The 17326-nt window shown below is 44.1% G+C and overlaps 1 protein-coding gene across 2 annotated transcripts in view; it reads right to left on the minus strand.

Annotated features, from left to right (window-relative positions):
- Window positions 1-2212: 2212 nt before the first annotated feature.
- The window catches only part of LOC114896746 (sterol 26-hydroxylase, mitochondrial), a 43330-nt gene continuing 28216 nt past the window's right edge, over window positions 2213-17326 (minus strand). For both annotated transcript variants that reach the window (XM_029225034.1, XM_029225035.1), the window contains exons 2-9: window positions 8261-8451; window positions 4677-4876; window positions 4355-4552; window positions 4030-4202; window positions 3260-3426; window positions 2973-3054; window positions 2680-2892; window positions 2213-2542 (exon numbers count right to left, since the gene is read on the minus strand). In XM_029225034.1, the coding sequence (XP_029080867.1) occupies window positions 2423-2542; window positions 2680-2892; window positions 2973-3054; window positions 3260-3426; window positions 4030-4202; window positions 4355-4552; window positions 4677-4876; window positions 8261-8451 (1344 nt within the window). In that variant the 3' untranslated portion in view covers window positions 2213-2422. The remainder of the gene's footprint in view (window positions 2543-2679; window positions 2893-2972; window positions 3055-3259; window positions 3427-4029; window positions 4203-4354; window positions 4553-4676; window positions 4877-8260; window positions 8452-17326) is intronic.

Consider the following 17326-nt stretch of genomic DNA (forward strand, 5'->3'; position numbering starts at 1 on the left):
ACAATAATCTTACCAAACTGATCTTCACAGATTTTTTAAATTGAGATATAACTCACACACCATAAAGTTCACTCTTGCAGCGTGTATAATTCAGTGGTATTTAGTATATTCACGAAGTTGGGCAACCATCACCACTAATTCCAGAACACACTTGTCATCCCAAAGAAACTCCGTATCCATTGAAAATCACTCCCCATTCTCCCAGCAACCACTAACTTACTTTCTGTCTCTATGGATTTGCTTATTCCAGACATTTCATGTCAGTGGAATCATACAAGATGTGGTCTTTTGTGTCTGGTTTCCTTCATTAATATAATGTTTTCAAGGTTCATCCATGACGTAGCATGACTCAGTACTTCATTCGTTTCTTATGGCTCAATAATATTCTAGCCTATGGATATACAAGATCTTCACAGATTTTGATGTGAGATTAGCCTATAAATTCATAAACTGAGCTGCAGACATGGACACTGACACTCTTGGACAGCTCTACAAAACCTCAATCCCAAGCCACATCACACGGACTTCCCGCCACCCAGCGTGCCAGCACTGAGGCGTTCACATGGCTTGGGCAGCTGACCCTTGGTGGTCTGAGGAGGAGCATACTGGGAAAGGCAGCAGTCTGCCCTGGTTGACTTTGTGACAGAGATCCTAGCACCCTTGGCGCCCAGCCCCCGTCCTCTACATTTATAAAGAGTTCTTACAGTGAACCCCTGCACAGGTGGGTTCGAGAGCCGTGGCCTTATAATCAGGCATCCTGCCCAATTCTCTCCAGGTTTCTCTTCTCAATATGGAAAGCTCTGTATCTTCCCCCTCTCCTTCCCTTCCCTTCCTCCTATTCCAGTCGCATTCAACAAACATGTATGCGTTACCTTTATTAACTCTGTGCTAGACACAGAGTTCGACATTGGGATTATGCCCTCCATGGGGCTCCCAGCTGGCTGGGGAGACAGTCGGGCCTACGACACGGTGACCGGGCTGAGCGCTCGGTTCTAGGGGGTGGACGGGGGAGAGCACAAGAGGAAGTGCTCAGGCTCACCCTGAGAGGTCAGGGAAGGCTTTGCAGAGGCGGCGACATTTGAGCCGAGTCTAGAGGAAGAGCAAGTTCTGTGAGACGACAGGCCAGTTGGTGAAGAGGGTGTTCCAAGGACAGCAGACATTAAGTACAAAGTACTGAGGCCGGAAAGAGCATAATGTGCTCAGGGAAATACAAGGAATTTGGGCTCAGCTGTGGAAGGGTGGAGGGGGGATAGGGGAGTGTGGAGGCCAGGGTGCCAGAACACCGAGTCTTCTAAGCCACTTAGGACTTTGCCTCAGGACTGAGGGGAGCCATGGAAGGATTTTAATCAGGGCAATGACGTGAGTTTTTTAATAGGCTCAAACTCAAATCCCCACAGACAGAAGAAATTCTGCTTTAGTTTTCTATGACTCAGCAGAAATTTCCCACTAGGGCTGGGCCTCCTTGAGGCTGGGATTTGTTGACTTTTCAGGCTTGTGTTGTGGTACACTGGATCTCGATGCCAACCCACTTTCCTTCTTGTTGGCTTCCTGTACTGAAGAGGCTGGAAAGTTAGAAACTACAATCCCCAGACTCTCTTGAAGTTCCAGGTGGGATTTAGGCTCCACCTCTCAGTTGTACGTGAGAGATTTGGAAGGTGGTTGTGAGACAGAGACCACCCTCGGCTGCTCCTGTTCTTCCTGTTGTCAGGGGTAGTTGGGAGGAGGGGGCATCTTTTCTTTTTTTCTTTAGTCAGCATAGACCTGGGAGACATGGAGTAGCTCTGGGGCCAATAGTTGCAGTGACAGCTTCCCAACTCTCATTCTCCTGAGTGTGACCAACACGGGGCTTTCCAGACTGATCAGCCCCCCAGTGGTGTCCCTAGAGTCATTCCTGTAGGCCTGGCCTAGAATTCCTCCGACCATTTTTATAGCATGTCACTGCCTGTATCTAAGCACTTTCTATTCAAAAGAGGGTGTCCTCTCGGTGCCTGGGGAATGGCTCTGCAGCTTCTACCTGGGCAGGGCCTCAGCCAATGCCAGGTGAAGCTAAGGCTTCTCTGTGAGGTCTGGGAAAGCATACGGCGTTCTCAGCTTCCACGAAGGGAGGCGGTTCTGCCTCCCACCAGGTTTGCTAAGTGGGGAGAGGGTGTTCCCCAAACACAGAAAGAGGTTCAGACGCTGGGTTGTCAGAAAGAATCACAAAGGTCTCCAATTATGAATAAAAGCCCCTTTATTCTATATTTTCCCCAAGGTCAGCGACGTGCCACGGAGGCGGCTTTTTATCTGAGAGGGAGATGCTCAAAATGATGAAAGTGGCAAAAGCTCAGGGTTCTACAGGAACTACACTGAGTTTCTCCAACCTCTGGCACCTGGCAGCCCCTTCCTCTCCTTCTTCATGTGCCAGGGAGGGTGGGAAGGAGGCTCAGCTCTGTCTCTGCAGGAAACGCAGGCCCACCTTCTTATTGGGAACGAGCACGACTCGAGCCACACTTGTCACCTCCCCCGTCTCAGGGGCCAGGGCCACCTCGTACTGCTGGATCAGCTGGGAAGTAAAAGGCGCACGGGCGATTAGAGTCTGTGGCCTCCATGCACCGCCCTCCTCCACACGCTCCCACCCCGTGCCTCCCGCCTCCTTCGGCACCCGTGGCCCGCGCGGCCCTCCTGTCTCTCCCCGTTCACCCTTGTCAGCAGCAGCTGCATCTCCAGCTCTGCAATCCTGCGGCCCAGGCAGGCCCGGACCCCGTAACCAAAGGGCACAGAGCCGAATGGGTGTTGGGCCCTGAGGGCATCAGGCTGGCTCTTCCTCAGCCAACGTTGGGGCTGGAAGCTGTCCGGCTCAGGGAAGACGCAAGGGTCCCGGGACACCACGTAGTGGCAGAACACAAACTGGGTCTGCAGACAAAGAATGGGTGGCACATCAGCAGAGGGCTGCAGGGTCCCCCTGGGAACCCTGGCTCTCCAGCCCTACTCACGTTCTTGGGGAAGAGGAAGCCACCAACTTCAATTTCCTTGTCCACTATGACCCGGGAGTTCACGGGGACCACAGGATAGAGACTGCAGGTAAAAGAACGTGCAGATCTGCCCCTGGATCCAAGGAGGGGCAGAGTGCCCACCCCCTCAGCCACACCCCTCTGGTCCCCCGGGACCTTCTTCCCATCTCATCCCTAGCCCAGGCCGCAGCCTACCAGCCCCCACTCCCAGTCCTGTCTCTGAGTCCTCGTCCACACACAGACCCTTGCTCCCGGGGACAGCATCCTACCGCAGCGTCTCCTTAAGCACAGCTTTGAGCAGGGGCATGTGGGCAAAGTCCTTGTACTGGGGCACCTGCCCGGCGGGCACCATGCCCACCACTTCTTCATGCAGGGCCGCCTGGATCTCTGGGTTCTTTGAAAGATGGTACAGGGCCCACGTCAGCGTGTTGGACGTCTGGGAGGTAGAGTAAGAGATGAAGTGAGGAAAGATCTCTAAGAAAGAGGCCAGTTAAGGTGGTGGGAGGGTGTGTGAGTGCATGCGTGCAAAATGTGGGAGAAAAATTAATTTGCCACGAGTGTGGCAGGATTAGACTCAGGGATTCATGGGGCTCGCCCTCCACGCTCCACGTGACTTCACAGTGGGCTAAGGACCAATGTGATGGAGAACTGCACTGTAACAGCAGAGAAGACTGTGACAGAGAAATCCAATGTGACGAAAGGACAGGAAAGAGGTCCCACTGAGAAGGTGCTGTGGGCAAGCTCTTCAACTCTGTGCTTAGCTGACAGCACGAGGGAGTGGGTTAGATGTGACATGAAACTTCCCAGCTGTCTGACAGAGGCTCCAGGGCGTGAGGGAATCCCTCTTACACAAGGACCACTCCCTGCCCGCCTCCACCAGGCTGAATGACCACCCTGTTTTCCTTCCAGCTCTACATCCACGTTACGGAGAGAGAAGCAGGTATCTGATGAAGGTCAGGCTCAGGTGGGGTAGAGTAGGGAATTGGCTCAGGATGGGAGCTGGGAGGCCCTGGTCTCCTCGCCTGCCCCTCTCACGCACCGTGTCTACTCCAGCCATGAGCAGCTCGGGCAGGCTGCCCTCAGCGTCACGAGGACTGAGCTGTCCACTGGTCAGTAGGAAGTGCAGGTAACCAGATATCTGGGCCTTCTCTGGGCCCCCTGTCTGAAGTTGGGCCTCTATCTCCTCTAATTTCTGATCAATCAGCTTCTTCCCTGTGGGGACAATGGAGAACAGGGGAGGATGAGGTCAAAAGTCATGCTCTCCCAACGACCAAGAGAGAAGATCCCGGGAGAGGGTCCTGAGGGGGCTGTTACCGCACAGGCCCTGGGACCCACGCCCCAACTTCTTTCCCTGGACTCCTCACCAAAAGAGAAGATGGTGTTCCAGCCATCCAGATACCGCCTCCAGAAGGGCAGCAGGGAACGAGTCCACTTGGGGAGGAAGGTGGCGTACAGCGAGTTCTGGAACATGAGCCCGACAGATCTGACGAAGGTCTTGGTGTCCTGGGGGATGGAGCGCTCCAGGCAGCCAATACGTTTCTCAAACAGGACGTAGCAAACAGCTGGCGGTGCACAGGGGCCGTCACAGGAGGCAGGGCCACGGCACACAGAGTCCAGGGGGCTTCGAGGAGGAGAGCACAACCTACCCGACTCACGCCCACCCAGCCCCTCTCCCCACAAGGGTACCTTCCAAGGCAAAGAAGTAGAAATTGTGAGCGATGTCGGGCACATGGTCCCCTGAGGCGCTCTCTGCCCGCTGCTGGTTCAGTCGAGTCATGAAGTCCTCAATCACCTCATTCAGAGCATCTGCGTAGCGCGCAGCCTCAGCTGGCTTCAGCAACCGCTGGTTCAGAGCCTGGCGGAGCCGGTACCACTGCTGTCCTTGCCTGTAGAGAATGCAGGAGAGACACCAGGGTAGGTATCTGGGGGGGACTGGATTAGATGGTATCTTCCCACCCTGAGACCCCTATGGGCTCGAGGAAAATCTCAGACTCCTAGACCTAGAATTAAAGAATCACAGACTTTCAAATAACAAAATCTTTGAATCACACAACTTCAGAATCTCACTAACAGCATAAAGGAAGTAGTTAAGGTGGGCATCTGGAATCAGTCTGTCTAGGGTCAAATCACAGGTCAGATGATGACTGGCTGAGTGACCTTAGGCAGGTGACTTAAATCCTCTGTGCCTCGGTTTCCCCTTCTGTAAAATGGGAATAGTAAGAGTGCCTATCTTAGCAGGATAATTAACGTGCTTAGATCAGTGCCTGGCAAATGGTGAATGCTTAATGAATGTTTACTGTGATTATCTTAGGATGATACAACTCCAGAATCTTCTGTATGTGAAATGAGCTATGGAGCTACGGTGGTTCCAGTCCCTCTGTGTGGAGGATGAGGAATAAAGGAGGAGCAAATGAGGGTTCTTGGGGTGCTCAGATTCTGGACCTTAGCTCCGTAGGCCAAGGGGACAGAGAGAGCTACCAAGCTGATCTCCAGGCTCTCTTGCCATAGCCATCCAGTAGGTGGTTGGGTCTCACCCCGGTTAGGCAGGGATGTTCATGTGGGTGGAAACATGCTTCCCAAACAGGGACTGCTGCCACCCTCAGCTGTCCCCCAAACCTGTTACCTTTCTAAGCAAGCTGGGTATGGGTCAATTTTTTAAAAGCCAGTTGCAGAGTAATAAGTATAATATGGTACAATTTTAAGAGGAAGAGAGGAAATCCTACATATCCACATGCCTATCTGCATGTTTCAGCACAAAGGAGGGAAGAAGAATACACACCAAATTACTGATGAGAATTACTTAGGAGGATGGGATGGAATTTTTCCAATAAGTATTACTTTTGAATTTTAAAAACCAATAAGGTATTTTAAAAAGGAAAACGTTTAAAAAGTCTGAAGGCAAAATTCAGGTTTTTTATTTTGAAGTATAAGTCAACTGCACTTCAATAAATTTTTAAAATATATTTTTATTTAAATGAACCTCAAAAAACAAGCTAAATAAATAAATAAATGAACCTCAAACCCCAGGAGTTTTCTTTATTATGTTGGGGAAAACCTGCAAAAAGATAAACTAGGGACTTCCCTGGTGGCGCACTGGTTAGGAATCCACCTGTCAATGCAGGGGACACGGGTTAGATCTCTGGTCTGGGAAGATCCCACATGCCGTGGAGCAGCTAAGCCCGAGTGCCACAACTACTGAGCCCGCGAGCCTAGAGCCCGTGCTCCACAACAAGAGAAGCCACCACAATGAGAAGCCTGCGCACCGCAACAAAGAGTAGCCCCCGCTCGCTGCAACTAGAGAAAGCCCGCGCGCAGCAACAAAGACCCAACGCAGCCAAAAATAAATAAAATAAAATAAATTTATGAAAAAAAAAAGATAAACTAAAAGTGTTGTTGGAAAGAAAATAAAAACCAGAATAGACCTATTTATTGGAACTTCAGGTTTTAGGTGCTTCTCCAAGAGTAAAACTCTCCCAACAGTAGGATTTGCAGGACTTAAATCTGAAACTTTCTGTGGTTGTTAAAATATTTCTTGGGGAAACGACGGTCACTCAAAAAATGAGATTTAAAAAGTATATATGTTAAAACAAAAAAGGTTATCACAGGTTAGCAAAATAGCTTTTAAAGACATATATGGTATAACATATTTAGGAAACTGGCTTTAGAGTAAACAGTTATAAATAGATCACAAAGGGCTATATATCATGTTTAGCTCCAGTTCTAAGTCTGAACAATCAAGTCCAATGATGGCCTGACCTGTGAAAACCTGTGAGACCCAAATGTTTTTTATTATTATTATTGAGGTATAATTGACATATAACATTATATTGGTTTCAGGTGTACAATATAATGATTTGATATCTGTATACATTGCGAGATGATCACCACAATAAGACTAGTTACCATCCGTCACCAGAAAAAATTAACTTCCAGGATTTACTCCCTTGGCAAGATTTGGGTCTCAAATACTGTACAGCATACCTGAGACACAAATCTTGCCCTCAGGGTCAGACATCAGGTTAAAGAGCTCTTGAAGAACATTCTCTATTCTCTTCCCAGAACCTTGAAAAAAGGGCCCAGAAATTAAGCTCTGAAACCACCCACCTGTGAAGGAACCAGGAATAAAGAAAGAAAGACATGCAATGACAGAATGAATGTATAAGCATCAAAGACAGATAAAATGAACCTTCCAACCAGTCCGTTTCCTTTCCAAACATGTCATGGCAGTAGGTCCTTGCATTCCAGAATCAGAGAGATCTATTCCACTACTCACTAGTTGTGTCACTTCTGGCAAGTGGTGCAAAAACCCTTCTAGGCCTCGTTTCTTCATCTATAAAATGGGGATAATAATACTATCTACTTCATGAGTTTGTTGTGAAGATAAGATGAAATAATAAATGTAAAGAGACTAGCCTGATGCCTGGCATGTTATAAACACATACTTAGTTATCATCAGTGTTGCTGCTACTACTTCCACCACCAGGATCAACTTTAATCCCTTAAAAAATGACTTTAAAAAACATGGATATCAAGCAACTAGGGAAAATCAAAAGCCATTCATTGTTTTTGGAGCTCTTTTAACACACTATAGTAAAAAGAAGCCTGTAATATATCCAATTACAAGCCGTGGCACTGAGAATCACCAATGATTCTCAATTATTTACCTTAATTGATATATGCATATATAATACACTCATCCCATCTTTCAGTTTGTCACTGCCAGAATAATCTTAACTTTTCTAGGTATAACTTTAAGGCTAAAACCTACATCTATCTCTGTGAGTGGAGAGCATCCATGAAAGTTATAACCAACAACAAGCATATAATACATAACTTGGAAAATATTTTTAATTAAATTGAACCCTCCCAACTAGTATGGTGATGATGTTTTTTTCAACTACAAGTAAATATGTCCCATTATGATTTGAGTTGGTATGTTTTCAACCATAATATAGAATAACGGAGCTTGAAAGTTCTTAGAGATATCTTGGAGATACTCTAATCCAAGCTTCCCATTTTACACATGAGAAACATAAGCCCAAGGAAGGGGAAATTATTCATTTGTTCATAGTCATACGATACATTAGTGGAAAAGCCAATGAATGGTCCATGGGCTTCAGCCCAACCCAACCACCACTTTCTAGACGAGTTTCAGGCTCAGAGGACACAGGGAGATCCTACCCTGCCCATTATCCACTGGCTGCCCAGTGCCACTGTCCTTGGGCCTGGCCCCCTGGGGGCCTGTTCCAGTCCCTCAGACCCCAGCTCACATGGTGAAGGGCCCATAGGTCAGGCCCTGCTGGTCCCGGTGCTCCTTCCATAGTTCCATGTCGTTCCGTACTGGGTACTTGCCCTCTTGGCGCATCACTTGCTCCAGGAGTGGGGCACTGGCCAGGTTCACATGGATCTGAGGCCCTAAGCGGTTTATCCATATTGGACCATACTTGGCCTTGTTCAGCACCTGTGGAGTTCAACCAAATCTGAATAACCATGGCCTAGCTAGGCAGGCACTTCCTGGAGAGGAAGCAGGATAAGGGAGCGTCTTATGGCCACACCAGAGCAAGTGAGCTGGGCAAAAGCACATTGTGTAGGAGGTAGGTGCTGGGATGGCCTGTAGTCTCGAAAGGAGAACACTGGAAAAAAAAAAAAAAGGTTACACAGAAGTTAGAATATTGAGAGCAATGAGTATCTGGTGGAACTGGCAGAACTGAGGTCTTGGAGGAACGAAATTTTGGAAAAATGGGATACCTGGCAAACTGGGGTATGTTGAGGTATAGATATTTGGGGTCCAGGGTTTTAGGGAAACTGAGCCCTTTAATGAGGTATAGTAGAATGTCTACGACTCCTTCATAGAAGCATTTAAATCTCCTGCAGCTTACTGTCGAGGAGACGAAGATAAATATCTCGTGTAACGAACAAGAAAAAAGAAACACAATTAGAAACTCCAGGAAAAACAGAAGCTGAATGAGAAAGTCAAGATGTAAATATGAAGTAAACTATGTGGTATGAATTTTTTTAATAAAAAATTTTATTAGCTATGTTAAGGAATGCAATTCTCAAATATTTTATCTTAGAATTTCTACAGCACTTGACAGTTGAGACCCATAGCATCTATGAAATTGACATTGCAATGATGTTTTTATAGTTGTTGAAAATAAGGGAGAAAATAATGTATTTTGGGTTTCGGTGGGGGTAAAACTTAAAAAGAATCCAGAAATACTAAGATTAAATTTACTGGCTAAGTTATACCTACAAACTGAAAGAAAATGAAGCATAGTGGTCTCCCAAGTACTTCATCTTTTTTTTTTTTTTTTTTGCGGTACGTGGGCCTCTCACTGTTGTGGCCTCTCCCGTTGCGGAGCACAGGCTCCGGACGCGCAGGCTCAGCGGCCATGGCTCACGGGCCCAGCCGCTCCACGGCATGTGGGATCCTCTCGGACCGGGGCACGAACCCGTGTCCCCTGCATCAGCAGGCGGACTCTCAACCACTGCGCCACCAGGGAAGCCCAAGTACTTAATCTTTTTACTGAATAAGTGTTAAGAGGATTAGATCTGTTTCAGTATCGAAATTAGGCCAAAAGGCTTCTATAAAAGAAACATTAAAATTATGGAGAAGAGATCTATTATTCAAATTATAGAACTCATAGTCCATAAAAACAACAATTTTACTGGGTCTTACTGTCAGCATTAAATACAGGGTTCTCCCAGGACCAGTGCAACCTGATTGCCCTTCATATATTACCCAATTGCCCAGAATCCACCCTGAACTAATGGCTGATTCTCCCTGTTCCCAGGAAGACAGCCTTGACAAACCCCCAACGTCCATTTAGCCTTGTTTCCCACTTCTACCTCCCAGTAATACCTGCCAGTGTGGTACAATTTTGAATGGTTAATTGTCTGAAAACGACTGTGATACCTGGAGGAAAATAAGCGTATTCAGACATTGCCAGTGGGAGTCTAACATGACACAACCCTACATGGAGGACAATTTGTTAATATTTATTAATAATTACAAAACATTTATAAGCAAAGTGTGGGTCATCTTCATAATGGAATACTATATCACCTTAAAAGAGGATGAAGCAGCTCCTTGTGTGCTAAAATGGAAAGATAGATTGTAATATGGAAAGATAGCTAGATAGCCAAGATAGACTGTTGAATGGAAAAACGTGGGGAGCTAAATAAGAATACATAGCATTTGCATTTGCTTTCGTAGAGAAACACTGGACTGATACACCAGAAATGAATTAAAGTGGTTACCTATGGGAGAGTGGGGAGGACGGCAGTGAGAATGAGACTGTGTGACGTTTTATTGGTACATTGTTTTGAGTTTTGAACTATGAGAATGTATTCAAACTTTTTAATCTAAAGGGGGAAAAAAGTGTTTTCTGAAGCAATAAGTCACCTGCCATTGATCAAGTAATTCCAGAAAGCAGGAAAGACTTGCTGAACCTCTGAATTCATGTACTTAGATTTATAAGTGGCCCCTCGCTGCACTCATTTTGTTTATTTTTCTTAAGGGTTCCATTAGAAAATAATACTTATATGTCTATTTTTCTCTACTAAATTCCTTAGGCGAATTAACCTAAAAGTAAGCTTAAGTTGTGTTTCTAGTTTGGTTTAAGATATTAATATAATAATAATAATATTTCTGTGGAGCTTAGCGTAAACTAGACACTGTTCCAAGCGCTTTGCTTATCCTAGCTCATTCAGCCCTCACTACAGCTGCATGAGGCAGGTGTAACATTACCACAGTTTTGCAGATGAGGAAACTGAGGCCCAAAGAGGTTGCCCGAGGTCACTTTGCCAGTAAGTGGCAGAGTCAGAGTTCAAACTCAGACCACCTGGCTGGAGGCCATGCTCACAACTGCTTACTCCACTGATCCCCGAGAAAGCTGACTATGCCTTACTAACTGAAAACAAACTTAGGCTCTTTAAAAATATGTACTGCTTAAGGGACTTCCCTGGCGGTCCAGTGGGTAAGACTCTGCGCTCCCAATGCAGGGGGCCCGGGTTTGATCCCTAAGTCAGGGAACTAGATCCCGCATGCATGCTGCAACTAAGAGTTCTCATGCCACAACTAAGAAGTCCACATGCCGCAACTAAGACCCGATGCAGCCAAAATAAATAAATAATAAACAAATAAATATTTTTTAAAAATGTGCTGCTTAAACCCAGCACAACTCTGCTGTAACCCAGGGTTTCTCATGGCACTGCTGACATCTGGGGCTAGATGATTCTTTGCTGTGGCAGACTGTCCTGTGTATTGTAGAATGTTTAGCAGCACCCCTAGACTGTACCCCAGCAGCAACCCCAAGCTGTGACACCAACACCAAGCTGTGACAACCAAAAACGTCTCTAGACATTGCCAAAATGTCCTGGGGGGTGGGGGCAAAATCACCCCAGCTTGAGAACTTCTGTAATAACCCCAACCTCTTAAAATGTCTCTTACTTCTTTAATCTTAGAAGACTCCTTTTAAGAAATAATATCTAACTTTGAAGAAATATTTATCTGAAGTTTGGTTTCTTTTCCTTCTGTTAAGCTCATGTAAAATTACATGCAATGTTTTTATAATGATGCAAACAATGGTTATCTCTGAGTCATGGTTTATAGAGAGTTTACTTTCTTCTTTACACTGATTTGTTTTTCAAGTTTTCTACCTTGATCTTGGAATCGGGGAAAAAAACCACGTTTTAAAGGACTAGATCAATAACCTTTCCTTGGGCACCAGCTTCTTGCCTGGAACCCAAAGCCTCTGGCACCACTTCCTGGCTGTCAGTTTGGAAGTTTCTGGGACATTTCCCCCCATGCCTAGGCCATGCTTTCTTCCCTCTTCCTTCATACTCCTCAGTTTACTTGGTGGAACTTAACAAGGATCTATTTATGTAAGAACTTATTTTAGAAAGACACCAGAGCACTTGCTGAGAAATGTGTTCTATGTCTGTGAGCCTACCACTAGGCTGTAACCTGAACCAGTTAGAGAGCCCCAAGGTTTTCAGATAGGTGCTAAGTGCCCCTTTGCAGAACAGAGTTCCCTAGGGATCATCTTCCAAGATGAATGGGAGGGCTAGCCTCTGCCAGGTGAGATTCCAAAGATGGACAGTGTTAAATTCATCCAACATTCATTTATTGAGCTCATATTCTATTCCTCCTATGCTGATCTCGGGGCTGGGGATACTGCTGTGACCTACACTTAGACAGTTTATTTACATCCTAGGGCATAAGCCACACAGCTGAGAACTTGATTACATATGCTTATAAACTATTCCCTAATTATTTTGTACATATCTTGTCTCTTCAACTAGATTGCAAATCTTTAAGGGCAGGAACCTTGTCGTACTTCTTTATACTTCCCATACTGCTTAACACACTGCTAAACACGTTAGAGACACTCAATAAATACTTGGCAATTGCCAGTGAATCAAGTGGAAGAAAAACAAGTTGCAGATAATACAAAGATGATGAGACAGAGACAGAAAAGAAGCAGGGAAGAGGATACATAGGAAACTGGTAACAGTGGCTCCACTGGGGTAGGCATTAATTTTAAAAGGCTGAAGGAAAATCTCAAAAGGAAATTAAGAGAATAGTTCTAATATACAATTGCAATAGCATCTTTTATGGCCTGAATGTTGCATCTCCCCCAAATTCATGTGTTGAAGCCCTAACCTTCAGTGTGGCTGTATTTAGAGAGGAAGCATCTAAGAAAGTGATTAAGATTAAATAAGAGTGGGGCCCTGGGGAGATTGGTTCAAGATGGCAGAGTAGAAGGATGAGTGTTCACTCCCTCTTGCGAGAGCACCAGTATCACAACTAACTGCTGAACAATCATCGACAGGAAGACACTGGAACTCACCAAAAAAGATACCCTACATCCAAAGACAAAGGAGCAGCTGCAGTGAGACGGTAGGAGGGGTGCAATCACAATAAAATCAAATCCCATAACTGCTGGGTGGGTGACTCACAAACTGGAGAACACTTATACCACAGAAGTCCACCCACTGGAGTGAAGGTTCTGAGCCCCACATCAGGCTTCTCAACCTGGGGGTCCGGCAATGGGAGGAGGAATTCCTAGAGAATCAGACTTTGAAGCTAGCGAGATTTGATTGCAGGACTTCAACAGGACTGGGGGAAACAGAGACTCCACTCTTGGAGGGCACACACAAAGTAGTGTGTGCATCGACACCCACGGGAAGGAGCAGTGACCCCATAGGAAACTGAACCATACCTACCTGCTAGGGTTGGAGGGTCTCCTGCAGAGGCGGGGGGTAGGGGTCGGTGGCTGTGGCTCACCCTGAGGACAAGGACACTGGCAGCAGAAGTTCTGGGAAGGACTCCTTGGAGTGGGCCCTCCCGGAGTCCACCATTCGCCCCACCAAAGAGCATGTAGGCTCCAGTGCTGGGTCGCCTCAGGCCAAACAACCAACAGGGAAGAAACACAGTCCCACCCATCAGCACACAAGCAGATTAAAGTTTTACTGAGCTCTGCCCACCAGAGCAACACCCAGCTCTACCCACCACCAGCCCCTCCCATCAGGAAACTTGCACAAGCCTCTTAGATAGCCTCATCCACCAGAGGGCAGACAGCAGAAGCAAGAAGAACTACAATCCTGCAGCCTGTGGAACAAAAAGCATATTCACAGAGAGACAGAGAAGATGAAAAGGCAGAGGGCTATGTACCAGATGAAGGAACAAAACAAAACCCCAGAAAAACAGCTAAATGAAGTGGAGACAGGTAACCTTCCAGAAAAAGAATTCAGAATAATAATAGTGAAGATGATACAGGACCTCAGAAAAAGAATGGAGGCAAAGATCAAGAAGATGCAAGAAATGTTTAACAAAGACCTACAAGAATTAAAGAACAAACAAACAGAGATGAACAATACAATAACTGAAATGAAAAATACACTAGAAGGAATCAATAGCAGAATAACTAAGGCAGAAGAACGGATAAGTGACCTGGAAGACAGAATGGTGGAATTCACTGCTGCAGAACAGAATAAAGAAAAAAGAATGAAAAGAAATAAAGACAGCCTAAGAGACCCCTGGGACAACATTAAATGCAACAACATTTGCATTATAGGGGTCACAGGAGGAGAAGAGAGAGAGAAAGGACCCAAGAAAATATTTGAAGAGATTACAGTCGAAAACTTCCCTAACATGGGAAAGGAAATAGCCACCCAAGACCAGGAAGTGCAGACAGTCCCTGGCAGGATAAACCCGAAGAGAAACATGCCGAGACACATAGTAATCAAATTGACAAAAATTAAAGACAAAGAAAAATTACTGAAAGCAACAAGGGAAAAACTACAAATAACATACAAGGGAACTCCCATAAGGTTAACAGCTGATTTCTCAGCAGAAACTCTACAAGCCAGAAGGGACTGGCATGATATATTTCAAGTGATGAAAGGGAAGAACCTAAAACCAAGATTACTGTACCCGGCAAGGATCTCATTCAGATTCAACGGAGAAATCAAAAGCTTTACAGACAAGCAAAAGCTAAGAGAATTCAGCACCACCAAACCAGCTCTACAACAAATGCTAAAGGAACTTCTCTAAGTGGGAAACACAAGAGAAGAAAAGGACCTACAAAAACAAACCCAAAACAATTAAGAAAATGGTAATAGGAACATACATATCGATAATTACCTTAAACTTGAATGGATTAAATGCTCCAACCAAAAGACACAGGCTCACTGAATGGTTACAGAAACAATACCCATATATATGCTGTCTACAAGACACCCACTTCAGACCTAGGGACACATACAGACTGAAAGTGAGGGGATGGAAAAAGATATTCCATGCAAATGGAAATCAAAAGAAAATTGGAGTAGGAACACTCATATCAGATAAAATAGACTTTAAAATAAAAAATGTTACAAGAGACAAGGAAGGACACTACATAATGATCAAGGGATCAATCCAAGAAGATACAAAAATTATAAATATATATGCACCCAACATAGGAGCACCTCAATACATAAGGCAACTGCTAACAGCTATACAAGAGGGAATCAACAGTAACACAATAATAGTGGGGGACTTTAACACCTCACATTCACCAATGGACAGATCATCCATACAGAAAATTAATAAGGAAACACAAGCTTTAAATGACACAATAGACCAGATAGACTTAATTGATATTTATAGGACATTACATCCAAAAACAGCAGATTACACTTTCTTCTCAGGTGCAAACAGAATATTCTGCAGGATAGATCACATCTTGGATCACAAATCAAGCCACAGCAAATTTAAGAAAATTGAAATCATATCAAGCATCTTTTCTGACCACAACACTATGACATTAGAAATCAATTACAGGGAAAAAAACCATAAACAACACAAACACATGGAGGCTAAACAATACGTTACTAAATAACCAAGAGATCACTGAAGAAATCAAAGAGGAAATCAAAAAATACCTAGAGACAAATGACAACCTATGATCCAAAACCTATGGTATGCAGCAAAATCAGTTCTAAGAAGGAAGTTTATAGCAATACAAGTCTACCTCAAAAACAAGAAAAATCTCAAATAAACAATCTAACCTTACATCTAAGGGAACTAGAGAAAGAAGAACAAACAAAACTCAAAGTTAGTAGAAGGAAAGAAATCATAAATATTAGAGCAGAAATAAATGAAAAAGAAATGAAGGAAACAATAGCAAAGATCAATAAAACTAAAAGATGGTTCTTTGAGAAGATAAACAAAATTGATAAAGCACTAGCCAGACTCATTAAGTAAAAAAGGGAGAAGACTCAAATCAACAGAATTAGAAATGAAAAAGGAGAAGTAACAACTGACAGTACAGAAACACAAAGAACCATGAGAGATTACTACAAGCAACTCTATGCAAATAAAATGGACAACCTGGAAGAAATGGACAAATTCTTAGAAAAGCATAACCTTCCAAGACTGAACCAGGAAGAAATAGAAAATATGAACAGATCAATCACAAGTAATGAAATTGAAACTATGATTAAAAATCTTGCAACAAACTAAAGTCCAGGACCAGATACCTTCACAGGTGAATTCTATCAAACATTTAGAGAAGAGCTAACACCCATCCTTCTCAAACTCTTCCAAAAAATTGCAGAGGAAGGAACACTCCCAAACACATTCTATAAGGCCACCATCACTCTGATACCAAAACCAGACAAAGATTCTACAAAAAAAGAAAATCACAGACCAATATCACTGATGAATATTGATGCAAAAATCCTCAACAAAATACTAGCAAACAAAATCCAACAACACATTAAAAGGATCATACATCATGACCAAGTGGGATTTATTCCAGGGATGCAAGGATTCCTCAATATATGCAAATCAATCAATGTGATACACCATTTTAACAAATTGAAGAAGAAAAACCATATGATCAGCTCAATAGATGCAGAAAAAGTTTTTGACAAATTCAACACCCATTTATGATAAAAACTCTCCAGAAAGTGGGCATAGGGGGAACCTACCTCAACATAATAAAGGCCATATATGACAAACCCACAGCAAACATCATTCTCAATGGTGAAAAACTGAAAGCATTTCCTCTAAGATCAGGAACAAGACAAGGATGTCCACTCTCACCACTATTATTCAACATAGTTTTGGAACTCCTAGCCATGGCAATCATAGAAGAAAAAGAAATAAAAGGAATACAAATTGGAAAAGAAGAAGTAAAACTGTCACTCTTTTCAGATGACATGATACTAGACATAGAGAATCCTAAATATGCCACCAGAAAACTACTGGAGCTAATCAATGAATCTGGTAAAGTTGCAGGATACAAAATTAATGCACAGAAATCTCTTTCATTCCTATACACTAATGATGAAAAATCTGAAGGAGAAATTAAGTAAACACTCCCATTTACCACTGCAACAAAAAGAATAAAATACCTAGGAATAAACCTACCTAGGGAGACCAAAGACCTGTATGCAGAAAACTATAAGACACTGTTGAAAGAAATTAAAGATGATACCAACAGATGGAGAGATATAACCTGTTCTTGTATTGGAAGAATCAATATTGTGAAAATGACTATACTACCCAAAGCAATCTACAGATTCAATACAATCCCTATCAAATTACCAATAGCATTTTTTACAGAACTAGAACAAAAATCTTAAAATTTATATGGAGACACAAAAGACCCCAAATAGCCAAAGCAGTCTTGAGGGAAAAAAACGGAGCTGGAGGAATCAGACTCCCTGACTTCAGACTATACTACAAAGCTACAGTAATCAAGACAATATGGTACTGGCACAAAAACAGAAATATAGATCAATGGAACAGGATAGAAAGTCCAGAGATAAACCCACGTACC

The sequence above is a fragment of the Monodon monoceros genome, unplaced genomic scaffold (assembly GCF_005190385.1).
Source record: "Monodon monoceros isolate NGI ecotype Baffin Bay Population unplaced genomic scaffold, NGI_Narwhal_1 Super_Scaffold_16, whole genome shotgun sequence".
NCBI lineage: Eukaryota > Metazoa > Chordata > Mammalia > Artiodactyla > Monodontidae > Monodon > Monodon monoceros.